Genomic DNA, 27427 nt, shown 5'->3' on the forward strand with positions numbered 1-27427 from the left:
GCACATCGACAAAGGTAGTGGCTGAATCTTCGGCCATTCCTTCAAACGCGTTGCGGAGCGGGCGCTGTAAATCCTCCATTCCGCCAACGCCCCGAAACTCAGATGAGGACATGGATGTCGGGCCATCTCAGCCTGCATCGCAGTCGTCAAAAGAACAGCGTGGCAGTCTTGGCCGCGGGAAAAAACCACAAGCCCCCCGAGTCACTGGTCCTGATTCGGGCTCAGGGACATAGGAATCTCCGTCCGAGCAAAACATACGCTCAATATCTTTGTTCTATTTTTTTTTTATGGCAGTTCAAAGCATTATCCAATGGAACTGTAGGGGACTAATTAGAAACCTCGATGACATCTACGAAATTCTTCATAAGTACCATCCAAATATCCTATGCCTACAAGAAACACACTTAAAATCTACACAAACTAACTTTCTCAAATGATACTCGGTATTCAGGAGAGACAGGGACAGCTGCACTCACTCCTCTGGTGGTGTAGCGATTGTCTTGCAAAAGTCTGTCCCCTGCCAACCTCTTCGGTTGCTCACTGCCCTCGAAGCTGTGGCAGTCCGAGCTATCCTCTTTAATAGGTTAATAACAGTTTGCTCTCGGTACATTCCCCCGGATTACCGTCTATCGAGCTCAGAATTCGAGTCCCTTATAGATGAGCTCCCGGAACCCTTCTTATTAGTGGGCGACCTTAATGCTCACAGTGAACTCTGGGGGTCTCAACGGACAGATGCCCGAGGCCGCTTGCTAGAAAAGTTTTTATTTTCTTCCGGAGCTTGTCTACTCAATCACAAACAGCCGACATATTACAACACTACACACAACACATACTCACACATAGACTTGGCAATCGGCTCTTCTGTCCTATTTCCGTCTGTTGAATGGGGAGTGGACGATAATCCTTATGGGAGCGACCACTTCCCAGTCATCCTGAAAGGCATAGACAAAAGCCCTAACAGTTCCATCTGTCATAAAAGGTTTAAGGAATCTGGTGCAGATTGGCTGAAATTTAAACAGTTATCTCAGCTTTCATACACATCTTTAAGCCATTTGGACATTGATGAAGCCTGTGAACTGATTACGGCCCATATACTTCATGCCGCCGAGTGCTCAATTCCGCAAACATCTGGTGCCACACCTAACACTAGGAGGCCGTGGTGGAATGAGGAGTGTCGGCATGCACGGCAGGCTCAAAATAAGGCATGGGGCATCCTTCGCAGGTATCCCACTTCCCAAAACCTCATTTCCTTCAAACGTGCGAAGGCACAAGGAAGGCGCATTCGCCAGCAAGCCAAAAGGGAGAGCTGGCACTCTTTTGTGACTTCTATAAATTCGTACACAGATACAGGCAAAGTATGGAATAGAATCAAAAAGCTTAATGGACGGACAACACACAGCCTACCCTTAGTTAGCAGTGCGGGTGGCACCCTGGAGGACCAGGCAAACGCACTAGCAAAACACTTTCAATATGTTTCAAGTTCTACTCACTACATGAATACTTTCTTGTGGTAGAAATCATCCATGGAGAAAAAACCTATTAGGGATAACAAAACATCTGACGAACCATACAACTCTGAATTTTCTCTAGCAGAGCTTTTGGTTGCCCTAGGAACATGTAAGGCTTCAGCGCCGGGAGCAGACAGGATATCATATACAATGATTCAACATCTGCACTCAGAAACTCTCCAAACACTCCTGCACCTATTCAATAAAAGCTGGGCAGCAGGATACTTTCCAAGAGCTTGGAGAGAAGCTATTGTAGTTGCCATATTAAAAGAAGGGAAAGATGCCTCACTGCCTACCAGTTACCGACCAATAGCTCTGACAAGTTGCCTGGGAAAGCTTTTTGAAAAAATGGTAAATAAGAGGCTAATGCACTTTCTTGAATATAACGGCATCCTGGACAGTTGTCAGGCAGGTTATCGTTCAGGTCGAAGCACAACTGACCAGCTAGTAGCCTTTGAGAGTTATGTCAAAGATGCTTTCATCCACAAACAGCACTGTCTTTCTGTTTTCTTTGACTTGGAAAAAGCATATGACACAACTTGGCGCCACGGCATACTGCTTGATCTCAAGGCATTCGGTGTGTCTGGACACATGTTTAACACTATTGAAAGTTATTTGTCACAGCGAACCTTTAGAGTAAGAGTAGGGACAGTGGTATCTGGAACGTACACACAAGAAAATGGTGTTCCTCAAGGTGGAGTGTTAAGCTGTACTCTGTTTATAGTTAAAGTGAATTCGCTTGGAAAATCATTGCCACCCACAATCTCCTACTCAATGTACGTTGACGACGTCCATATTGGCTTTAGATCATGCAACCTGTCCATATGCGAAAGGCAGATACAGTTAGGCGTAAACAGGCTTGCGAAATGGACAGAAGAAAATGGTTTTAAACTGAATCCTCAGAAAAGTACATGTGTTTTATTCACAAGACAGCGTGGAATTCATCCAGAACCTGACATCACACTGAACGGAGAACGAATTCCTGTCAAGAAAGAAAAAAAGTTTTTAGGTGTTATACTTGACCAAAAGTTTACATTCATACCGCACATAAAGACGCTCAAACAAAAATGCTTAAACACTATGAACATTTTAAAAGTATTGTCGCATCAGTCTTATGGTGCTGATAAAGACTGCCTTCTATGCCAATTTGTCAGTTTAGTTAGGTCACGTATGGACTACGGAAGCGTAATTTATGGGTCCGCGTCTAAAACTGCCCTAAAAATGTTCGACCCAGTGCTGCATTTGGGCCTTCGCCTTGCTTCGGGAGCATTCAGAACAAGTCCGATACAAAGTCTCTATGTCGAATGTGACCACTGGTGCCTAGAGCACCAGCGTGCTTATACAGCACTGCTCTATGCTATCAGAACAATGGGTGTATCTTTTGATGAGGGCATGAAGACCTCCATCGACGATGTAGTCCCGCCTTGGGAAATGTCAGCGATTTGTTGCGACACATCCTTTAAACTCATTGATAAGCGCCGTGCACCTCGTGAATTGATCTTACAGCATTTTTTACATTTACAACACATACATCCATACACCTCATTTTACACGGATGCCTCGAAGTCTGCTTCCGCTGTGTCGTGTGCTGCACATGGCCCGGATTTCGCCAGCACAAGGACCTTGAACAGAAATACCAGTATCTTTACAGCAGAGGCTTATGGTATTTTAATCACAGTGGAGCACATTACACAGAACAAAATACAAGAATCAATTATCTACACAGACTCTACACAGTGTGGTTACAGTACTAGATTCCTTTCAACCTATAAAAAATGTTGTCCTCAATCACCTTTTTAAAGCTCTTGTGACTGCTTATAAATTAAAACTAAAAATACTTGTTTGCTGGATCCCTGGACACAGTGGCATTCTGGGCAATGAAATTGCCGACCAGAACGCCACTTTGGCTGCCCTCCGTAGTGGTGTTGATGTAGCGCAGGTCCCTTACCTTGATTTGAAGCCAGTGATCCGAAGGGGAATCCGTAAATGCTGGCAGAACACATGGGACACATACACAGACAACAAACTCCACTCAGTAAAACCACACCTAGGAAGGTATGCAACAGAAAAACTAAACAGATTCATTGAAGTATCGATTTGCAGACTACGCATAGGTCACACTTACGCTACCCACGCATATCTCTTGAATGGTGCACTCCCACCAGTTTGCGACAAGTGTGGGGACCGGCTCTCCGTCCTCCATGTGTTAATTGAGTGCACATCCTGCAATGAGGCCAGAAAACGGCATTTCCCAAAAATATATACCTTCAACATTCCACTACACCCTTCACTGTTTTTAGGAGATGAACCTATGTTCACAATCAAATCTCTTTTAAGTTATCTTGCAGAAATCAAGTTTTTAAAGCTCATCTCATACAGTGCGTGACCTCAGAGCCTTTGAGCATTGAGCAAGGCCCTGATGTTTCCTACGAGGGGTCCGCTCATGTACCACGCTCTTCGGCTCAAGCTACAGTCATGTTCTATCCATAGTCCCCTTCATCTGCCATCATGAACATCTCCATGTTTTAGTCTTCGGGCCGTCTACACCCATATATACAATATTTTAAGATATATCATACTCATTTCATACATATTTTAAGCACAAACCTCACTATGAAAAACGACGCGACATAGTTTTGGCGCTCTTTGGTCTTAGTTACCCTTACGCCAATAAATGCAAACATACAATACAAATACACCCTGATGTTTCCTCTGGTAAATAAATGAAAAACGAGAAAAACCGAATGTATACCGCTTACAAATATTACCGAGTGAAACCCACAACACCGAAAATAGAAATGCACGAGCCCGTTTAAAGTAAATGTCCCCGCTTACCTTCAAATGTATCTTGAAGTTTGACGTCGACGTCCTCGAACCCGAAAGTACTTTTCCGCAAAGCTTGCATTCTGCTTTGAGAGTTGAACCAGTTGACTCGTTTTCCAAGGGTTCAAAGAACGTGCCATCCAGGATAGACCGTGCTTCACGGCCTTCAGCGGCCGCCATCGTTCGCCACCGACGAAAGCAACGGTCAACACGCCAGTAATCCTCGTTTTCCACAGCCGGCCCTTAAATACACCATGTCGCCCGAGCCGCCCCAGTGCGTAAACACCAAATTAAGTGTCGACGAAATCTTTTGTACATCTAACACGCCCCTTCCTGGAAGTTCACGCCCATTCTGCAGTTCAACGGAACGAAGCATGCGCTTTCTTTAGAGGCATCAAGCGCGGGGCGACATGTGGCTATCGCTATCGCGCGAAACGCCGCACTCACTGACACCAAAACGAGCGGCGACGAAGCTCTTTGTAAGTACGCCCTCCCAATTTTTAATATAAAGGGAGCGTCGACCATTTGGTTAATCATAGCTACAACCAACACATGTGCCTTGGGGTGGAAATTATCTACCCGGCTGCCTAATCGCCGCCGCGTCCGGAATGTCTAGGCTAACACTGCCGCCCACAGAAGGAAGCCAGGCGGTGTGGCGCCAATCTAAAAAAAGCCGACTTCTTATGAGACAAGAAAATGAATGTAACGAGATACTTTTCGGCGCCGGAGTATTGCGATATATTCGATACACCGTAAAAGTATTTCACTACCGAGATACAAATACATTTTTCAAATGTATTTCGATACTGAACTACAGATACTCAAAAGTATCTCTGAGATACTATCGCGATATCCTAGTATCGCGATACTGCCCAGCCCTGGTGCAGTGCATGCAAAGCACCATGTTGTGACCCTTTGGGGGTAAAGTGAAAGGGGGTGGTCAGAAGAGGAGCTAGCACTGATTAGCTGCAACACAAGTACTGCAGTTCCGATATCTCTCTCGCCACTTCACAAAACAAAGGAAAAATAGGAAGAGAGGTCTTGCTAGTATACATCATTTTGGGCACTGACGCAAGTACTGTGCGATTCCATGATGCTTGTAGTATCTTCTGTGCAATGTCTAAGTCGTGCTCTTTTTTCTGTTTCCCACCCACAAAAACAGGAGAAGCAAATGGCGCTCAAGGACAAGCGGCTTCGTCAGATCAGTGAAATTTTGAACGGAATTAAGGTGAGCTTTACGTCTTTTCTTTTAATTACAGATACTCCAGCTTGTCCGTTTCCGTTGCCCCCTCCCACTTGCCGGTGCTGTAGAAGCCGCCTGTCGGAGTGGGCGGCACTGCCTCTGCAGGTTGCCCGTATCATCGTTCCAGGTGCTGAAACTGAGCGGCTGGGAGCTCCCCTTCATGGAGCGAGTGCAGCAGACACGACTCCAAGAGGTGTCCTACCTGAAGAAGTTCTCGCTGCTGGATTCCGTCTTTGGCTTCCTGTGGGCATGTGCCCCGTACCTGGTATGTGTCTCCAGTAGTGGTCACTTGCCTACCACCACCCTGCTTCAGTGTCCCATGTACATCTCGAGCACTTTTGCAAGTGAGGGCGGATGCAGAACCACGAATAGTGTTTCAATCGCCAGTTAAGGTGTGTTCATTTGAATTGTCACATGGTCAACTTGAATATTATAGCATGCCTCATATCCCAGGTGTAGCTTCAGTGCATTAAACCCTAAAATTCAAAGTTTGAAGTTTGTTGAACTGGAATATGAAAGCTCATGACACATTTGGGTACATGCTACTCTGTCTGTTCATTTCATTGTGAGACTCTATTACTGCGTTTTATTGGCAAAATGTTTCAAATCAATTTAAAGATCACATAAGCGGGAACTGTACATGAGCACTCAGCTACCCTTGAATTGCAGCTGAGTTCTGTTATGGTGCCATGGGACCCGGTTGCCAACTTTGTATTGACCATCTGTGCCACCCTGTGGCAGTGGTGTTTGGATGGTATGCAAATTTATATGTGTCTAACATGAAGCAAAATTTCCACACTTGAGTTATTCATAACTCCCTGCACGGGGCACCTTGAGCAATCTTGGGGACGGTATTGGCGACACTGCGAACCCCGAGCCCCCATACATAAGTTGTGATCAACCGTGATGATATGTTTTAAGGTGAAGGGTAGAAACCTCAAACGGTGGCCGTCGGAGCCCAGGTCAAGCTCCAGCGGATGGGCTCCCTGTCTGTTTACCAGGCAGGAAGCTCCAAGACCTCATCAGCTATCAGGGTAAGGCTGACGAAGAAAGTACCCCCGTCTCCCTGCTTTTATACTATGATATATGGTTTCCAAATTTTCTAAATCCAAAGATCGGCCCCCTAAGAGGGGCCGCACCGAAGTATCCTTTCCTCCGTTGCCAAGGACGAGTTTCCCAAAGCCAGACAACTATGCTAGGTTTTTGGTAATGGAATCTGTTGACGCGTCGAACTCCCTTGCCACAAAGTCTGTCTTTCTGATCTCCAAATTTCTTGAGGGCATTGTTGGCCAATCCTACAAAGCCAAAAAACTTAAAACCGGAGAAGTTCTTGTAGAAGTCAACGACAAGCAACAAGCTACAAATCTCTCGACTCAAACTCGCATCGCAGATCTGGACATCAGGGTCACACCCCACCGCAGCCTTAAGGGGGGACGCGGCTTTCAACTTCGGAAAAATGACCAAAACATCGTTTTTTTGAAACCCGCATATTCGGCTTCTATGTTTCCTATTCTATGCGTCTGCAAAGTTTTTACGCTGAAAAGCGTCGCAAAGTGGCATAAAAAAATACTTTTGTCAGGCGCGGTGACAAACTATCAGCGCAAAAGGGCGAAAAAACGGCAATTTTCGGAGCGCTCTATCTCCGCAACGGTGCCACCGGGCGCGGCCATTTTGATATGGTTAGATCGGCCGAGCGATCGTCTTTCCGGTTCCGCTCGTCTCTTTTATCTTCGTTCATTCACAAACGCACAAACGGCAGAAAAGAAACGACGCACAAACGAAGCTAGAAATAGATGCTGAAGCGCTATTGGTCCTCCGGTCGGGGCGCAGAACAGCGACCCTCCTGATTGGATGTCACGTCACGGGCGCAACGCAAGATGGCGGCCGCCTGAGCTGCGTAGCGAGCGGATTGAAATCATTTTCGCCGCTTCGCTCGGCCGAGTTTCTGTTCAATCTGTGGTATTCAACACGCACGTTATCGCGATGGGAATGCCTGAGATCGCGAGCCAGATTACGGGAAGTTGTGTGGCTCGAAAGGAGGAGGTCATCGAACGCTTCGTGGTGCGCGTGACTCTACCGTCGCCAGACCCCGGAGGGTGACGCGGTGTGCGCGCTTGCGATAGCGGTTCGTGAAGTGAACTTTTAGTCGGGTTTGCGATGTTTACACGCTTAGTTATTGCTGTGTTTTGACTGTGGACTCGCTAGCCTTGAGAAAGAAACGGTCGACGCGTCAAACGCGCTGGCGCGCACGGCATAGCCGACGCGCATTGGAGCAGCACATGACTGGGCAACCGGTTACGATTGAACGCCAGTAGTTGTAATTAATGCCTGCGACGTTAGATTTAATCTTAAAAGCGACCTGACCAGCCATATCAGGTATAATTAAAGTTCGATATGTCGCGGTAAGCGTGCGCTGCGATGCGCGCGAGCCATATCGCCCGTATTGCGCAACGTTTCCCGTGCACTTGTAATTTTCATGCAAACAGGTTTGAGTTAGTAATATAGGAATAAAAATATGTTCTCTGCATTAAAAATGTACGTTACTGTCGCAGCATTTAATAGTGATTTTTTAGGGAAATTATTGATACCATTGCTTAGGGCATATATACTGGCTTTGCTGCTAGAAATATTGGATGCCTTGAATGTCAAAAGTATTAAAAAGATATGCTCTTGCATTGAAGTTGGGAGTTATGCAGAATACTCTACCAAGCTTCAAAGTAGCTCATTTTCATCCTTGTGATATGCAAACTTTTGGCAATGAACACCTACACGTATCAGTACTAAGTTGCTGTGCCAGGCAAGATGATAAAACATAAAAAAAAGCCAAAAATGTTCAAATTTAAGTAAAAAAAATGCTCAACTTGTTGCCATGGTGACAACACTGCAAAAGGAGGCTGTTCAGTGCGATACAGCCAACCAGCTAACCTACTTTGCATTGAAAGCCCATTGAAACCCATCTCCCCCTTCGTTTGGTCTGCAAAGTGGCGTATGTACTCTTCACGGAGGAGCTGAAAATGATGTTTTCTGGAAAGAAAAAGGCTGTAAAAGGCACTCCAATTTCAAGGCAAGGCATTCCAGAAGCCCCATGTTCAAAAGGACATGAAAGGCTACAACCGTGACGACTTTTGATAAGTGAAACCTATGTTGCAACTTCGGAAGCCGTTTTCTCAAAACAGTTTTTTTTGCCACCTCCGTCGCTTGTACCAGGGATTTTTTTGTGACCGCTGGGTCTATTTTGATTTCGTTTCTTGCGTTACATTCCTTGATAAACAGTTCAGGTCGTGACACTCTTGGTTTTCCAGATTTGTTTTTTGTGATTTTTTTATTCAAATAATCGTTCACAGTCAACATGCCTATTGCACATTAACCTCTAAAAAAATGAAAACTAAAAAACATTGTGTTGTAAAAAAAAAATTCTAAAACTGTCACGACCTCGTCCATTCATTTGGGAATGCAAAGCACTTCGAACAAGTTTTCTATCGTGTTTTATAAGCCGCTCAAGCTCGGTACAAGCGGAACAGAAAGAAAATTTAATACATAAAAAAGTTTTCAAAATATTAGTTTGAAATTTTTATGGTGTTATCACGGAAGCATTTCCAGTTGCTGTGCCAATTTTCATCAAAATCCACAAAGAAATAAAAAAGTTGATTTTGAAAGCCACGTCCCCCCTTAATAGCTCCCAGGGTGTGATCTCTGAGTCAGATCTGGGGCGGTATTCTGGTAACTGTCCCTTTTGAAAACGTCCCTTTCGCGTCCCTTTCATCGTGACGTACTTCCGGTTAAGCAGTGGGCGTTGGCAGTAGGTTTGCCGCACTTGCGCTACGTCACTTCCGGTTGTTTGCTTTTAGCCAATCAGGGCTCGCCAAAAGGGACACTTTTGAAAGGGACGCAAAAGGGACAACATTCGAGAATACCGCCCCTGGTGAATGAAACTGAAATGGCCTTAAAGACCAAGGTGTGACAACAGCGAGGCGTATCATGATTCATCGAGATAACAAGGAAATCTCAACAAAACATGTAATTATTAACTTTCGACCATTCCACAGTTCCTGGATCAGTAAATGCAGGTTTCATTCGTTGCCCCGTCAGGCCATACATCCCCACCCCGCGCCGGTGTTTTAAATGCCAGCGGTTTGGGCATAGTACCACCTCCTGCCGTGGCCGACTTGCGTGTGCAAAGTGTGCTCAGCACGATCATCCATCTGACAACTGCCCATCGCAAACCCTCATCTGTGCTAACTGTCAGGGGCCCCACGGGGCCCACTCTAGAACATGCGAGAAGTTCAAACAGGAGAAGGAGATCATCAAGGTGAAAGTCACTGAGAACCTTACCTTCCCAGTGGCATGAAAGAGGTTTGCCTCTTCTTTCCCCCTGGGGAGGTACGCCGACGCAGCTTGCTGGGGGGGCGGAGCGGCGTCTGGTGTCCACAGAAACCCAGTTCAGCGAGTCTGACCTGGCCCCTCCCCCACCCCCCGCTAGGTTGCTTCAGGCAGCCCAGCCTGTCACCACACCGCTTGCTGAGGCAGCAGCGGTTGTGGTGCAAACCACTTCTGTCGGGACCGGTGCCGCTCCCGCCCCTGCCTCCCCGTCCTCCAGCGCGTTGGAGGGTGCCGAGGGGATGGACAACGGGGGCCCCGCATCGGCTCCCACCACTGCCGCGCCGCCCATGCCACCTCTGGCGCCCCCGACGCCCGCGGCGGTGGTGGCTCAAACAAAGGGCACCCGAAAGGGGTCAAGTCCAGGGGGCCCAGTCCGTCGGGCACCCCTCTGACATCTGACGAGGAGATGGATGTCGTGCCGTTCCTGCCTGCAACGTAGCGCAAGGAGCAGCCTCCGACTTCCAAGCCTACAGAAAGGCCCCAAAAGCCCAATCCCAGAATAACAGCCCTGAAAGACACATGAACACACATACACACAGGCTCCAGTGGCTCCTAAATCTCCATAATGGGAAGAGAAAATATTGTTCAATGGAACTGTAGAAGCCTCCTTAAAAATCTTGATGATGTCTATGAGATATTGCATTCGAACCAGCCAAGTGTGATGTGTCTTCAGAAAACGCATTTGAATTCCAATCACACAAATTTCTTGAATAGTTACATGGTATTCAGAAAGGACAGGGATGGATGCACACACTCTTCTGGCGGTGTGGCCATAATTGCCCGCAAATCGTTAGCATGCCACCCTGTCACTTTGAACACTGTCCTTCAGGCTGTAGCGATTCGCACAATAATATTTAATAGGTTCATAATGGTATGCTCCGTATATATTCCTCCTGATCTTGCACTTTCGAGTTCCGACTTCAAAGCGCTGCTCGACCAGCTGCCCGAACCATCCTCACAGGCGACCTTAATGCACACAATTCTCTTTGGGGCTCTCCTCGCACGGATGCCCGGGGTCGCCTGATAGAGAAGTTTCTTACATCCTCTGGAGCATGCCTTTTCAACAAGAAACAGCCACATAGCATAACATAGGACACAACACATACTCATACCCTTCCTCTCCTGCAAGTTATCATCCCATTGCCCTGACAAGCTGCCTGTGTAAGCTGCTCGAAAAGATGATTAGCAGACGACTGGTGTACTTTTTGGAGTACAATGGTCTTCTTGACAGCTGCCAGGCAGGCTTCAGGGTGGGGCGATCCACCAACAATCAACTTGTGAGCCTTGAATCATACATAAAAGATGCTTTTCCACATAAGCAATATTGCATGACTGTATTTTTCGATATCGAAAAAGCATATGATACAGCATGGCACTATGGCATTCTCAGAGATTTGAAATCTTTCGGAATATCGGGTAACATGTTTAATACTCTAGAAAGCTACCTGTCTGACAGAACTTTTCGGGTGAGAGTAGGCTCTGCGCTTTCTAGGGTTCCCGTACAAGAAAATGGTGTGCCTCAGGGGGGAGTTTTGAGCTGCACATTCAGGGGTGAGACAGCTGCGCATATTGTGCAGTTTTGATACAAATTTGTTTTCCTGCGCCAGGCTGCTCCAAAAGCTTGAGACTTTCGAAAATTGTGCCAAACTGCTCCAAAAACGTCTGAGCCAAAAATTTTAACGCTCCGATCAGTTTCAGTGGGGAAAATGCTTACTGGCGGCATACTTTTCCCGCATCTTTAAGGTGATGCTGTTTGTAAAGATTTAATTTATTGTAAATTTTTTATTGATCATTCAATAAAAAACTCACATAAAATTGTCCCAGAGATAGTTTTTTCGAAAGTTGCAATGTCGGGTTGCACATGTTATATTCGTTGAGTTTTTAATTTTCCCTTCAAAAACAATTGTGAAGTCCTGTAGAAAAAATACTGAGGCGGCAAACTACTTGTGCAAGGTGATAAAAAAACGGCAATTTTAGGAGTGCCTTATTTCCGGAATGACATTACTGGGCGCCGCCATCTTGGTGTGGTGAAGGTTGGAAAACATGACTGCCGCGCGAAGCATTTGCTCGTGGTTCAGGCAGAGTGCTCTTTGCCGACTTCTACCATGGTTTTGGTTATAGGGATGGCTGGGTTCACATTCAGTCATTTGCGGGGAGTTGCGTGATTAAAAACAACGTGGTGCCCGCGAATTCGCCGTGTTTCGGCCTTGAGTGTGAGGCGCGGTGCATGCTTGAAATGAAATTTCGGACTCATTGCAGTGTTGTAAAACGCTGAGTTATTGCTTCCTTTGACAGCGAGCTTGCGAGCGGCGATAATGAAACGATCGACACTGCAGAAGTGGCGGCGCAGGCTACACCGCTGCAAAATGTCCAAGCAGTGTCCGATGGTGGAACGGGCTATTATGCACGTTAGTAATAATGGTTCATCTATCTTAAGTGAAATTTAATGCCAAAAGGGAGGTGGCTAAACATATCAACGTTACTAAAATTACGATCGTAGTGAACTTGCACCTTGCGACGACTGTCACCTCGTTTTGCGCAGCTTTTGCGGTGGCGAGTCTACACGTGTGCATAAAGCCGAGTCTGGGGTTACAAAAATAATTTCGGCATTCACGTGATAATAAAAGTGCCTAACGATCGCTTAGTTTATCAATTCGATATTTTCAACGGACCTCCACTCTATGCATAGAGGCTAAGAATTTAAAAGTGGTTTGTAAAAAGGTAGTGCAGTTCGTACCTTATGATACTCTCGTAGAAAAAACTTTATGGAAAGGCTGTTTCACTGTTATGTACGTTCAAAACTGATTAAAAAGTGCACTCCCCCCCCCCCAGTTGCCAAAAATTTGATTTTTAGGCTCCTAAGGTGATGTAATAAATGTCGTTCATCTGCTCCAAATCAAGGATCTGCTGCTCCAAAAACTGCTCCCAAATCTGATTCAGCTGTCTCACCCCTGCACATTGTTTATTGTGAAGATGAACCCACTGGGGAAGGCGCTGCCACCAACAATCTCTTATTCTATGTATGTGGATGATATGCAGATATCCTTCAAATCTTGTAATCCGTCCATCTGTGAACGCCAAGTGCAGCTTGGCGTTAATAAGCTTGCTCGCTGGGCAGTTCAAAATGGCTTTAAACCCCCACGAAAAGTACCTGCGTCATATTTTCAAAGAGGCGTGGGATCAAACAGGCGTGGGATCCAGCCGGACCCTGACATTAAACTTAATGGTGACTCAATTCCTGTAAACAAGGAACAAAAGTTCTTAGGCGTAGTGCTAGATGAAAAACTCGCGTTCATTCCTCACAGTAAGCAACTTAAACATAAATGTTCAAAAACAATGAACATCCTGAAAATCCTCTCGCACCAGTCCTATGGTTCGGACAAGCAGCTACTCCTACGAGTTTTTACCAGCTTGGTGGGGTCTCGCTTGGATTATGGGAGTGTGGTTTACGGGTCATTAACAAAAACAACGCTAAAAATGCTGAACCCAGTGCTGCACTTGACGCTTCGCCTTGCGTCAGGTGCATTTCGCACTAGTCCCGTACAGAGCCTGTATGTTGAATGCGACAAATGGTCATTGGATCACCAGAGAACATACATGGATCTCTTATACGCGTTTAAGGTTTCATCATTGGCAAACCATCCTTTTAAACCTGTCATCTCTGACACAACTACGTCCCAACTTCTTTTAAATCGCCCATCCATTCCTGCTCCATTCTCACGCCGTGCTAGAGATGAAGAGTCTATTCGTGGCGTCACTTTTTCAAACACCTGCCAATCATCTCTCTTGGATTTTCTACCACTATGGAAGCTTCGGGCTGTGTCGTGTGACATGTCGTTAGTAGCTATGGATAGAAAACGAGTGCCAACAATTGCAATTCTGCAGCATTTCTTGTTTCTGCGAGAGAAATACAGGTGTGCAGAATTTTATAGCGATGCATCAAAAACTGCCCTTACCGTGCCTTGTGCCGTGCACGGACCCGATTTAGGGTCTCTAAGACCCTGAACTCGAAAACCAGCATTTTTACGGCGGAAGCCCACAGAGTTTTGCATGTTTTAAATCACATAGTCAAGCATGAAATACCCAAGTCTATCATTTTCACAGATTCACTGAGTGTTGTGCATTCATTATCATCCAACAAGTCTTCTAAAAACCATGTTCTTAATGTAGTGTATAAAACCATTATGTCAGCGTCTGCATTAAATCTCGAGGTGATCATGTGTTGGCTTCCAGGCCACTCTGGGATCGCGGGAAATGAGACTGCAGATCAGATGGCCGCTGCTGCTGCTCTTCCAAATACACCGGTCATAGCAACAGTACCCTACACTGACCTCAAGCCACACATCAGACAACACCTTCGCGAAACATGGCAAGCACTCTGGAATCAACAGACAGACAACAAACTGCACATAATAAAGCCACTCTTGGGACCATACACCACTGACACACACAACAGACACACTGAAGTTGCCCTTGCTAGATTACGGATAGGCCACACTCGTGTAACACACTCCCACCTGCTCACAGGATCTCCAAGACCCCTGTGTAGCGGGTGCGGAGAGGTCCTATCCGTAATCTGTGTACTACTCCAATGCAAAGCACTCGACACAAACACTTCACCCAACTTTACAGACAACACATCCCGTTACATCCAGCGTTTTTCCTCTCTGATGATCCTACATTTTCTGTCAAGCGTGTTTTTAAATACGTATTTAGCAGAAGTTAAATTCTTAGACTTAATTTCATACCACGCATGATCACAACCTGGCCTTATACACCAGCCATCCTCACTGTCTTTTATTGATTTTACTTTTGTTTTTGCTGACTGATTTTAGTGTTTACGTTCTCACCTCTCATATATAACCACTGTTTTGGCGCTCTTTGCCCCTGTTGGCCTTGCGCCATTAACATCCAACCATCATCATCATTTTGAGTTATTCATAACTAATTTTTAATGCACGAGCTCTTTTTGGATGCTCTCTTTTGAATTGGCCCGGATTTCTCGCTGTCTGGCCTTAAAGCAAGCCCCTCTTGCATATCAGTCGGATGGTTTATACAAGTATGCAGGTGGTACAATGGTGTGATCAGTGACGTCAGAATTGAAGTACTCGATGTCTAGGATTTTACCTGACACCACAGCTCTCTCCCTCGACAATGGCCCCATGAAATGATGCCTACTACTATCTCTCCTCTCGCGCAACCAATGTGACCCGCACAACCAGTGTGACAACCACAACAACAGATGTAGTAATCTAGTGTCGCCAATTGTGCATTTGTATGTGCCTTCCTCTACATCTAAAACCAAGCACTGCTGCTGCAGTAGAGATTGGGCCTCCCATGTAACAAGAGATCAAATCGATGAAGTGCAGTAATGAAATGTTGCCGCTATGCAGCGCGAACAAAATGCTGAACCATGTTGAATTCAGCAGAAATGAGAGGCTGGCCATCAGTGAGTTATCAAGTACCCTCCTTGGATTTCGACATGAAACTTCAGCATAAACCTAAAAGCACCTTTAAACGGACAGCGCTCCCTCCCCCCAATATCAAAGGCTGTACCAGGAAGCCTTACAAGGAAGCACGAGAAAGACATCCTGCATAAAAAGAACACTCCTGTAGTGTTTTTTTGGTGGTTGCCGTAGATTTTTCTAAATTTCTTTTTGTCTTTTCCAGGCAGCACTAGCATCCTTTGGCACATTCCTTGCAGTCAACCCGACCAAGCAACTGACACCTGAGATTGCATTTGTGTCGCTGTCTCTATTCAGCTTGCTGCGTTTTCCCATGGGGATCTTGCCCGATGTCATTTCAAAGTTTATTAGGGTACGTAAACGAACTTGATACCCTTATCAGCTTTGTGGTTGGCTTATGCTAGGTCACTAATCCCGCTTATTATGTGCATGTTTTCTTGCACAACTTGTCTAAGGCCCTATGTAAGGGGGAAGGTTTTGTTTAAAGGAAAGTTTGACATCCACCTAAATGCAGCCATACGGCTACAAAGGAAAGCTATACGGTTAAGCAGTGGTCCCGGGTTCGAATCCTGGACCAGGACGAATTTTTCTTCAACTGCGAAGTTTCTGAGAAAGCTGTATAGCTTTCCTTTGTAGCCGTATGGCTGCATTTAGGTGGATGTCAAACTTTCCTTTACAGAAACTTACTCCACCTTGGGAATTTCCCCTAAATCTGGTCGATTAAGGTTTTGTTTGTTTCATGGTCGCCAATGCTCAAGAGCATTCATTGATGTGTAAATCAAATCATTGCTTACACAAATAATAGAAGCAGTTGTACAAAAAGAAACAATATTTTGGTACATGTGTTATTAGGTGATCCTATTTCACTTGTGCGCCATTAAACGGACCCTGAAAGCATACCTCGGCAAAACTGGGCACCACTCACTCACGCTCGCACAGAAAAATTTATTTTTCCTCATGCACTCACTCACACTCACCAGTCGCCCTCACCATTCGCTCTCAGTGGCACTCGCGCTCACTACGCGCTCTCCACCACTCGCACCCACTCATGCTCACGCTCACTAGTCGCCGTCACCACTCATACTCACTTGCGCTCACGCTGACCGCTCGCCATCACCACTCGCGCTCACGCTCACTAGTTGGCGTAACCACTCGCACTCATGCTCATTCGCCATCACCACTCGCACTAACTCATGCTCACCAGTCGCTGTCACCACCCACACTCACTAACGCTCATCATTCTCCGTCCCCACTTGCACTCACGCTCACGCTCACCAGTCACCGTCACCACTCGCACCCACTTGCGCTCACACTGATCACTCGCTGTCACCGCTTGTGCCCACGCTAACCACTCGTCATCACCACTCACACTCTTTCGCATTCTTCACTCGCTGTCACCACTCGCGCTCACGCTCACCAGTCGCCGTCACCACTCACGCTCACTAGTTGCCGTAACCACTCGCACTCACTCACGCTCATTCGTCATCACCACTCGCACTAATCATGCTCGCCAGTCGCTGTCGCCACTCGCATTCATTTGCGCTCATCATTCTCTGTCCCCACTCGCACTCTCTCACGCTCGCCAGTTTCCGTCACCACTCGCACCCACTTGCATTCACGCTGATCACTCGCTGTCATCACTCGTGCTCACACTAACCACTCGCCATCACCACTCACACTCCCTCGCGCTCTTCACTCGCTGTCACCACTCGCGCTCATGCTCACCAGTCGCCGTCACCACTCGTGCTCACGCTCACAAGTCTCCGTCACCACTCGTACTCACGCTTAAAATTTGCGGTCACCACTTGCACCCACTAACACTCACTAGTCGCCATCATCACTCGAACCCACTCGCACTCACGCTCACCAATCGCTGTCACCACTCACTCACTCACTCACTCACACTCATCATTCGCCGTCACTACTCGTGCTCACGCTCACCAGTCGTCTTCACCACTCACTCACGCTCATCATCCGTCATCACCACTCATGCTCACCAGTCGCCTTCACCACTCGCACTGACTTACGCTCATCATCCGTCATCTCCACTCGCGCTCACGCTCACCAGTCGCCGTCACCACTCGCACTCACTCACACTCGCCATCACCACTCGCACTCACTCGCGCTCATCATTCCGCGTCACCCTTGCACTCACGTTCATCATACGCCATCACCACTCGCACTCACGCTCACCAGTCACCGTCACCACTCACGCTCACCACTCGCACTCACTCACGCTCATCATTTGCCGTCACTACTCACGCTCACCACTCGCACTCACTCATGTGCATCATTTGCCGTCACCACTCGCACCCCCTCGCACTCACGCTCACCAGTCGCCTTCACCACTCACTCGCGCTCACCAGTCACCGTCACCACTCACTCACTTGTGCTCACGCTGACCTCTCACTGTCACCACTCGCACTCACTTATGCTCGTCATTTGCCATCACCACTCACACCCATTCGCGCTTGTGGGGAGTGGGGCGTGCCACAAGGGGCACTCTCACTAGTGAGTGGTGAGTGGGGCTCACCGCGAGGGGCGCTTGCACTTGTGAGTGGTGAGCGTGGCTCACTGCGCTTGGTGCTCGCACTCACACCCGCCAGTCCGAAACAATGGTGAGGCACAGTCATCACTCACTCATGGGTGGTGAGGGGGGGTTGCGTGAGTGCACTCGTGAGTGAACCTGCCAATGTATGCCTGAAAGGCATTTTGAGCGCACTAAATGAGTAGACGTAATCGCGAAATGTGGAAGTCATTGTCATATGTGCAAATTATGACATTTTTACGTGCAGTGGAAGGCTCACACTTTCGTTGCAAAGTTTGTTGCTGCGTCCCCACCCTTTCCTGCCTGTTTTTGGGCTCTGCCATCTTCCGGCATGTACGTCGTTGATTCTCCCACGTGCGTCCCGATACAGAAATCTTGCTATTGGACGGCTTTTTCTCGCACTTCCGGCGAAGTGAAACGTCGTGTGCTCAGTGTCGACGGGTCTTGATTTACAGAAGGCAATGTAGGCCTAGCAAAATGTTAGAGAAAATTGCTGCTACGATTATGTGGGTATTTGTTATTTTTGGTAGCAGGCAAAGCATGGAGTTAAGCTGCGTGCACTCAATACAAAAAAATGTATGTATATTGTAATGGCACTAGCAGCACCAACCTTTATTATCTGGGATATGTGAGGACTGGGTTTGCACTGCAGCTCTGTGCCCTTTGTTTTCTCTTCTTGGCCATTTCATGTGCACCTGGATGTTGCCTGGTGAAGTTTGTGGTCTCCATGGGGCGTCTGGCGAACTTCCTCAATGAAGCGGAACTCGATGTGGAAACAGTGGGCAGGAACCCAGTTGAAGGTTGCTACCTTTTGTTTCACTTCATGGCTTTGTGCGTGTACTGCAGCAGACCCCAGGGGCGCAGCTGTGGGGGGGGGGGGCGCACCGGGCCCGTTCCCCCTCTCCCGAAATGTTTCGTTCCAGGCTGGGGTGCAGTTCAAGTAGCCTGAAGAACCGCCTGAAGTCGCCTTCAGGCGCGGAACCTGCAGTTTTAAGGACATTCTTGTCCATATAAAGCTGAAAACAAGGGCTACGTCAACGTCTGATCCCTGTGCCCGCTCCAGGTGCTGCACATGTCAACATATACAGCCCGGCTGCATTTCGCGCCGGATACACCGAGCTGCGCCGGGAACCTGCCGCGAGCCGATCGAGGCAGTCCCGCTGTTTCGCAGGCGGAACAGCACGGCCGGGAAATGGCGGAACAGCAGGGAAAGCCTCATATAGGCATACATGTGGTCTGGACTTTAGCGTGTCATTCCTTGCCTTTATACTGGTACAAAGTGTAATAACATTACAGAGCATGTCACTGTATTTTGTTCAGTAAACTATCAATCCTTGATATTTTTCTACCGACATCGCATTTCGTTCACTATTGCAGTTCTATAATTTCTGCTATATGAAAAGCATTGCTGTGCACATCTTGTATTTTTTTCTTTTGGAGGTTTTTCTTTTTGGCACTATTTCATTGTTTTCTTGATCCCTCTGGGCTAGAATCAGCATTCTGTATTAGCTTAACCAGAATTTTACTGAAGCCATGTCTTTTCAATTTCACGTTACTAGCACAAAATAACAAAAAGGCAATTACTTTAGGACAAAGACGCACATTTGCTAGCTTCACCGCCTAATATACGAATGTGCCGCATGTACAGTCCAGTGCGATTCGAAGGTTATCGCGGGAAAGCTTGTCTTTCAAATGAAGCAGACAGAACGCCACCTTTAGCAAATCTTCCATGCCAGTTTCCTTATTGTCGACGTAGATAAAAGGCAACCAAGTCTGTGCTTGATAACAACGAATGTAAAGCTTGAAACCCAAAAGGGTGGCAAGTCAGTCGTGCGGGCCTATGTTGTAGCATGGAACGGCCAACAAGGGAGATAAGAGTGCAAAATCTTGATTTTCATGTTTCGGAAACGAAACCGTAGGCGGCCTACGGTTTCGTTTCGGAACCATGAAAATCAAGATTTCGCACTCTTGCAACTCTTGCCCAAGCATGCCGCCGGCCTCCGAGGTTGGTGACCCACTTGGCTGCTCGATGCTGGCGCGATAACCTTCAAATCGTGCTCGACTGTACTTCATAGCTGATAAGAAAACTTATTAGTCCCTTTCCTAAAGGAAAATCTAAAACACGCGAATCATGATAGTGAACACCCAGTGTTGGCCTCCACTTCCACGTGACAAACTTCGGGGACTGCGGGCCACTCACGAGCACATTCATGATCATGCTCACGAGCGCGCGCCCGCATAACCGCCTGCTCTAGGGACAAACGGATTACCCGTGGCTTACCCATAGACCGGCGAACAGGAATTCAGGTCATCATCATCATCATCATGTAGCCTCTTTAAAGGGGGCCTGAGATGGATTTCAAAGTGTTTTTGTTTGTGTCAGAAAACTACTCTAAAGTTCTTGTAGAAACAAGTCCAAAAATAGTAAGCATATTCGCTCACGCTAACAAAAGTTATTACCCCGACGAGAAAGAACTATTTGTTGGCTCGGCGGCTTGCGATGACGACATAGTCCGACCTCGTCCGAGGCGAAGCACTCATTTCATGGTTGGCCGCCGGAATGTCCGCGATTTTTGACGGTGGCGGTCGTTGGTTTACAGCGTCGTTGTTACCATGGTTACTTCAGCGAGTGGGTCGCACATCAAACGACAACGCCCTTTTTTTTTTTTTTTTTTTTTTTAAGCTACCTTTTTAGTCCTTACGGACTTCGAGCAGGAGGTACTGGTGATTGCGGAAGTCGACCTTGCAAGCGCGAGAGTCGGTGAACAACAACTTATTTTTACCGTCGCTACACAGCGGCTAGAATTTCTAGCGACTGTAACAGCGAGCTCCCTGCGCCTGCGAAATGTACGCTCGCGTCTCGATTAGAATTACCGTAAAGTTCCCAGAGAACGCCCTCCCCCGAAACATCGCCGACCTCCTTTTACGGGTGAAATGTTCAATTTAGTGAAAGACGCACCCACCCCGTAAAATCGATGGCTTTAGCGCCGATGAGTGAACAAAACAAACCCGAATCATCTCTTCATGTGTAGATGCGGTCACTTATTCGTCCTTTCCGCGCTTGACCCGGAAGTTCGCCAGTCTCGAATTTTTTCTTGACATCTCCGCAGTTTTGGTTGGCGGTGCGGCCACCTTTTCGTAGTTTTTCGCACCTGACCCGAAAGTTCACCCATCTCGTATTTTTCACTTGATACTGTACTTAAATTTGGGTGGGCGTTCTTCAGGAACTTTACGGCACAGCAAATGCACTGCTCTCGGCACTTCATGCAAGCAATCTTAGTTGATGTTGTTTACTACATTCTTGCTAAATGATGATCAGGAGCACGATAAATAACAATTTTTTTCAGAATGAGCGAGCAAAATCTCTGCCCCTACTCCAGCCTCCCATGCTTCCAATGGTTCAGATGCCTTTATAAACTAGCATAGTTCTTTTATGCGTTTAAAATCATGTTGGGCAAGGTAATATAGGTAACTGCGGAATCATTACAATATATCTTACTCATTTTATATCGAAATATTTCGCGGAGGCGTGAATTCTGGTTAATGCAATACTTGGTCCTAATTGTTCCCACTAGATGGCGGCGTCAACGTCATGTTTTCTATTTTTTTAAGCTCTACAGCAGAAGTATACGGCTCTTTTAAAAGAAAATTTTTGTATTGTGAGAGTTCAATCTAAAACGTCGAAGATTCAAGCTATTTCAAGCGTAAGAGAACAGTTCTGGGCCACAAACGTTTGTGTCATTTGCTTTGAGACAAATTCGCCAGATGTCGCTACTTGGCAGAGCCGGAATGCAGAAACCGCAGAGTGCAATCCTTTCGTTTTCAGCGGCAAACGGCTACTCTTGCTTAATTTAACACAGTAAACGGTAAAGCGCGCTAAGGACACTAGGCAACAGGTTTATTCAGAAGGCCGGTGCAGGAAACCACACTTTCCTAGCTGCGATCATGACTAGATGGGAAGCAATGAAATGAAACTCTTTGACAGGAGTTGTCGTTACGGGATGCGCATGCTCTTGCCCTTGTCGCGACCGGCGCAGAGAATCAGCTGCGACAGCGTTTGGGCTTGAACTGGTTTATTCAGCCCGCGTGAGCGCACTTGAGCGTGCGCCTTGTGATCACGAGCGTCGTCCCCGGCGTCGTTCCCTACGTCGATCCGGCGTCGTCCAAGCGCTGCGTGCAGAGCTCCGCCTTCGTCGTCAGCGCGGCGCTCCCTTGGCGCGCCGTTAGTTACCACCTCATAACTGAAACAACGTCGAGGCTACGCTCGAAACACAGATGGTGCAAAGAATCCTTTCGGATACAGCGTCCATGAAAGCAAATGCAAAGAAAACTGATTACACCAGACACGGAGCGCTGTGCGATCACGCTGCAAGCGTCGTTGCTCCTGCGCTCACTGTATCCTTCCGCCGAGAACGGAGGAGCGTCAAGCCCGGTTTGGCCCGGTGTGCAAGTGCTTTACATTCCGGTATAAAATGAATATGTGCGACTGTGTAAACGCACACACACACAAAATATGTTTTTTGTAGCTTTCTGATGTTTTTACGCTCGTAAAAAATTGATTAAATCAAGAGCGCACTAACACGTCACGATTAGTTCAAGAAATAGCCGTTGCGCTCCGATACCATCGACCCCCCAAAAACCCCATCTCAGGGGCCCTTTAAGGTGGGCTTTACCGTTAGCGTTCAGCATACACAAATCGCATGTTGAAGACAGTTATTTCAAGCTTCGTTCGAAAAACAATGCGCAAGAAGCTTTGGCTACATATTTCCCCCTCTCATCGTTTGGTCGACCCCCCCCCCCCCCCTACACCGAAAAAAAATTCCTGGCCATGCCCCTGAGCAAACCTGATGATGTGAGGCAGTCCAGTGTCCACCTATACTTGAGGATGTCGAAATGCAGCAGCTGTGCATCCTTATGCATGCGTTGCTGCCTGGGTTTTTCATGCGCAGACATTCCCCTGTACTAAACAAAACACAAACATTTCAGGGCTACCCAGTAGGATGAAGCGACTGACCGAATGGCATGCTGGCTTGTTCTGAGACATAATTTACTTTAGACAGCCCTTTTTCTGGGTTGTGCCAACCTGGCAGCTTAGAGACCAAGGACCCTGTGGCAGTGTGCGTGTACCCTGATTGCAGTGTTAGCTTTTATTTTGTAGGGAAAAGTTCCTGTTCCCTGTGATGTGTCCCTTAATCACTGTTGGTGCACATGGGGTTACAACTGAGGGTTCTACTTCGAGAAGGCCCTGAAACAGACTTTGAATGTGGTCGCACCCTCCCTATAGCTAGGTTGCATGGTCCAGGACGCGTGGGCTGGGCCTTCACCGGCAGTCGGGAGCACACACTTACTCTGTAAAGTTCCCCCACTCCTCTCCCACGCTTATTTCCCATTCCCCGTGGTTTCTCGTGCTTATGACGAGCACAGATCCTTGCTGGAGATTACCTTCCTTCAGGCACTTCTGGTAACACCAAGTATTGTGCTTGCAATACTTTCCATTAATTTGCATTGCCTGCAGCATGCTATTTCACTAGTTTGTGTTCATGTTTTTGGGGTGCCCTAGCATACCACTTTGTTGCAAGACGTGTGTATTTAGTGGAAAGAAATGGGCCTTTTTCCAGTAACGCTCTGTGCATGCGCTACTCTCGCTCCCAGCGACCGATCCACCATTACTAGAGGCAAAATGTAAACAAAACATTGTCGCATTGTATTGGCCAGTTGCGAATGCCGAGTCAGCTAATGCTGCTCTGTTTTCTGAGCTCTGCTATCTTTGTCTTTTTTCTATTTTCGTCATTTTTGCGTTAGTGTTTTCATTTTAACATTGTTTGCTTTTGTCTTGGTTCATGTAGTCTATTGCGTGCTGTTTTTATCGTGGTGTCACTGTCAAGAGGCAACGCACGTGCGCAGTGCTTCCAAAGGGGCACCTGCTGCGGGACGGCCCACTCTTGTGTTGTGGTAGACTGGGCGAACCGCTCCAACGGCGGCTATGGCTTGAGAGTTTTGAGAAACCTCCACCCATGCTGTTTGCATGATGAACCAGATTGCGAGATCATAATGCCGCCCCATCTAATGCCGGCAGACCTCTGAAGTCTGTTTGCCACCCCACTTCGCTTAAAACACGGCCGACAGGCAGGCGGTACTGCTACTATCAAGAAATTTCTTTGCCACCAAAACCATGCGTGATGCCTGGGACGGCTTCCTGAACGGTGCAGGGCAGGCGGAAAAAATGGGGTGTGTTCTTCCATAATCCCCAAAGTGTGGCTTGGGTGGCCGCCGCTAGGGGCAGCGCTACTCGAAAAAGGTCCATTGTGTAGGTTGTTGCATTCTGCAGAGCCTTTGTAGATCACAGCTGCACACGCTGAAGCATCTCGTCGAGCAATGCGTGTACAAAGTGTCTGATAAAACCGACTTGCCACCGTGTCCAGGACCCCTTGATGGCTTCCGCTACCCTGCTCAATTTTAAATTTGTTGTTACAGAATGTAGGACCTCAAAGGGGGGAACACTTTGGTATTTGATGAATCTGGAGGCCTCTACTTTCCAATGTAGTGCATTACTCTTGGTACAGTAATGCATTACAGTAATGTTGGCATGATTAGACAAGGATTTGGAATGCCAATGGTTGAGTTTATCTCGTCTGAACGTTTCTTTTATAAGGGATTTCATGAGGGTAATGGAGTTGCTGTTGTTGTTTTGTTTAAGTGAGATCTGCTATTGGTGGCCTCTTTTCTGGTGGTGGCGAAAAGCGAAAACGCCCAGGTGTTCGAGATTTGGAGGCACGTTAAAGATTCTCAGGTGGCCAAAGTTAATCGGAGCCCTCCACTACAGCTCACCTCATCGCCTGCGTAGCGTTGCGTTACCGCGTTAAACGTCATAATTAATCAATCAGATTAAATCACTGTTCCTTTACAACAGTTGACTCGATACTCATAAGTACCACTGTGTGCATCACAAGGACTCGAAGTGACGTGCATAACAGTGAAACATGTTTCAACCACAGCACTCTCTGCGGCTTCCCCCTAGTTTTTATCGCTCCTCTTGCATTTGGGCACTGCACTGCTGTGCGGTGACATGTATGTTGTGCTTTTTAGGACATGCGATCACTCTCAAGAACGCGACCCTGTCCTGGTCAAGGGGAGAGCCTCCCGTGTTGAAACATGTGTCGGTGAACATAAGAGCGGGCAGCTTGGTCGCTGTGGTGGGAGCGGTTGGCTCGGGAAAGTCGTCCCTGCTGGCAGGCATCCTCGGAACTCTGGAGAAGATTTCTGGCACGGTTGATGTGCAGGTCAGTTGTTTGTTCACATTATGCTTCGCACATGACTAGCAGAGTGCTGATTCTGGGGCCAACAAGGTGTAAATTTCTGGTGTAAATTTCTATGCCTGTAAATATGTTTTATTCGGCAAAATCTCTTAGGCCTGTGAAAGATTAGTATGGAGGAGCCAGTGACTGCAAGGTCTTTAGAAATAGTAACTTGTGGGTTTAGCGTGGCATTCTTTTTCACTCTGTCGCCTCCTAGATGGTTTTTTCGCTGCCAGGCTTGGGGAGGGAGGGGGTATTTAAAAATTGCATGAATTAAAAAAATCAGTTGGCAGTCGGTCTTGTCTGTTTTGTGCTGCAACTTTAGCTTCAATTATGCACCAACACCCACCGCAGTGGCTCAGTGACTAAGGCGTTCCACTGCTGGGCACGAGGACGCGGGTTCGATTCCCAGCTGCGGCGGCCGCTTTTCTGATGGAGGCAAAAAGCAAAAACGCCCGTGTGTACGAGATTTCGGCGTACGTTAAAGATCTCCAGGTGGTCAAAATTAATCTGGAGTCCTCCACTGCGGCGCGACTCATCGCCTGCATTGTGTCGGCGCGTTAAACACTACAATCAATCGATTATGCACCAACCAGCCACCTCAGAACACACACCACAAATGTGTGTCGCAGAGCCCATACATAAAAGCCCGTTGTGAAAGCATCTCCAGCTATATTTTCCAGCAGTTCCCACGGTTACCATTGAGTACGTGGGACCAATTTGTTGCCATGGTGAATTATAAAGCGCAGTAGCAGCATTTTGCCTTTGTTACTTCTTAGGGCGGAATTCTGAGTTGTCTGTTACCGGAAGTGTCTGCTTTGAGTGAGTCCTTGATTGGCCGAAGGCGGGAAACATGGATGTGACGCAGAACAAGCAAGGTGTAGTGAGGCCTTCAGCGGACACATCAGAGAGGCCCTGGAAACTGGAACGTCACAAGTAGAACAGACACAGTTTAGAATTCCACCCCTTTGTCAAGGGTGAGACAGCTGCGCATATTGCGCAGTTTTGATACAAATTGGTTTTCCTGCGCCAGGCTGCTCCAAAAGCTTGAAAATTGCAAAAATTGCCCCGAACTGCTCCAAAACAGCCCGAGAGCCAAGGATTTTAATGCTCCCGTCAGTTTCAGTGGGGAAAATGCTTACTGATGGCATAATTTTCCAGCACCCCCATGGTCATGCTGTTTGTAAAGGTGTAATTGATTGATCATTCAATAAAAAACAGGCATAAAATTGTCCCCGAGACAGTTTTTTCAAAAATGACAATGTCGGGTTGCACATGTTATAATATTCTGTGAGTTTTTAATGTTTTCCCATCAAAAACCATTGCAAATTCCTGCAGAAAAAACATTTCTGTGTACGGAAGCGACAAACTGCTTGTGCAAGTTGATGAAAAAACTAATTTTCGGGGCGCTGTATCTCCGGAATGACATAACTGGACGCCGCCATCTTGGTGTGGTGAAGATTGGAAAACGTGGCCGCCGGGCAAAGAAGTTGCTCGGGGTTCAGGCAGAGTGCTCTTCGCCGATTTCTGCCGTGGTTTTGGTTATGGGAGTGGCTGGGCTTGCATTTAGTCGTTTGAGTTGTTGCGGGAAGTTGTGCGACTCGAAAGACGGGGGTTCATCAAAAACAGCGTGATGCCTGCGAATGCGCCGTGTTTCGGCCTCGAGTGAGAGGCGCGATGCCTGCTTGAAGTGAAATTTCGGACTCATTGCGGTGGTATAATAAAACGCTGAGTTATTGCTGCTTTTGACAGCGAGCTCGCGAGCCGCAGGAATGGGGCGATCGAGACTGCCGAAGTGGCGGTGCAGGCTACATCGCCGCAAAATGTTCAAACAGTGTCCGATAGCGGGACGGGCTATTATTGCACGCTAGTACTGATGGTTCATCTATCGGAAGTGAAATTTAATGCCAAGAGAAAGGTGGCTAAACATACCACCGTTACTCAAATTACGATCGTAGTGAACATGCACCTTGGGGATTGAAATGGGAGGGCTGGTGGGGTGCGACGACTGTAAGGGACCCTGTGCAACTTTTGTGCAACTGCGCTTTGTGAAACTTTTGCCGGGCTCTCTACTCTTGTGCGTAAGGCTGAGTATGGGATTACAAAAATATTAATTTCGGCATCTACATGATAATAAAAATGCCTGATGATTGCTTAGTTTTTCA

The 27427-nt window shown here is 47.2% G+C and overlaps 1 protein-coding gene across 3 annotated transcripts in view; it reads left to right on the forward strand.

Annotated features, from left to right (window-relative positions):
- Positions 1 to 27427, forward strand: part of LOC144173861 (multidrug resistance-associated protein 1-like) — a 120377-nt gene that overhangs the window by 55548 nt on the left and 37402 nt on the right. For all 3 annotated transcript variants that reach the window (XM_077702141.1, XM_077702140.1, XM_077702142.1), the window contains exons 12-16: positions 5494 to 5559; positions 5702 to 5839; positions 15625 to 15771; positions 18683 to 18767; positions 25054 to 25247. In XM_077702141.1, coding sequence (XP_077558267.1) covers positions 5494 to 5559; positions 5702 to 5839; positions 15625 to 15771; positions 18683 to 18767; positions 25054 to 25247 — 630 coding nt within the window. The remainder of the gene's footprint in view (positions 1 to 5493; positions 5560 to 5701; positions 5840 to 15624; positions 15772 to 18682; positions 18768 to 25053; positions 25248 to 27427) is intronic.

This window comes from Haemaphysalis longicornis, unplaced genomic scaffold (genome assembly GCF_048455015.1).
Source record: "Haemaphysalis longicornis isolate Haplotype H1 unplaced genomic scaffold, Haemaphysalis longicornis Haplotype H1 scaffold_3, whole genome shotgun sequence".
NCBI lineage: Eukaryota > Metazoa > Arthropoda > Arachnida > Ixodida > Ixodidae > Haemaphysalis > Haemaphysalis longicornis.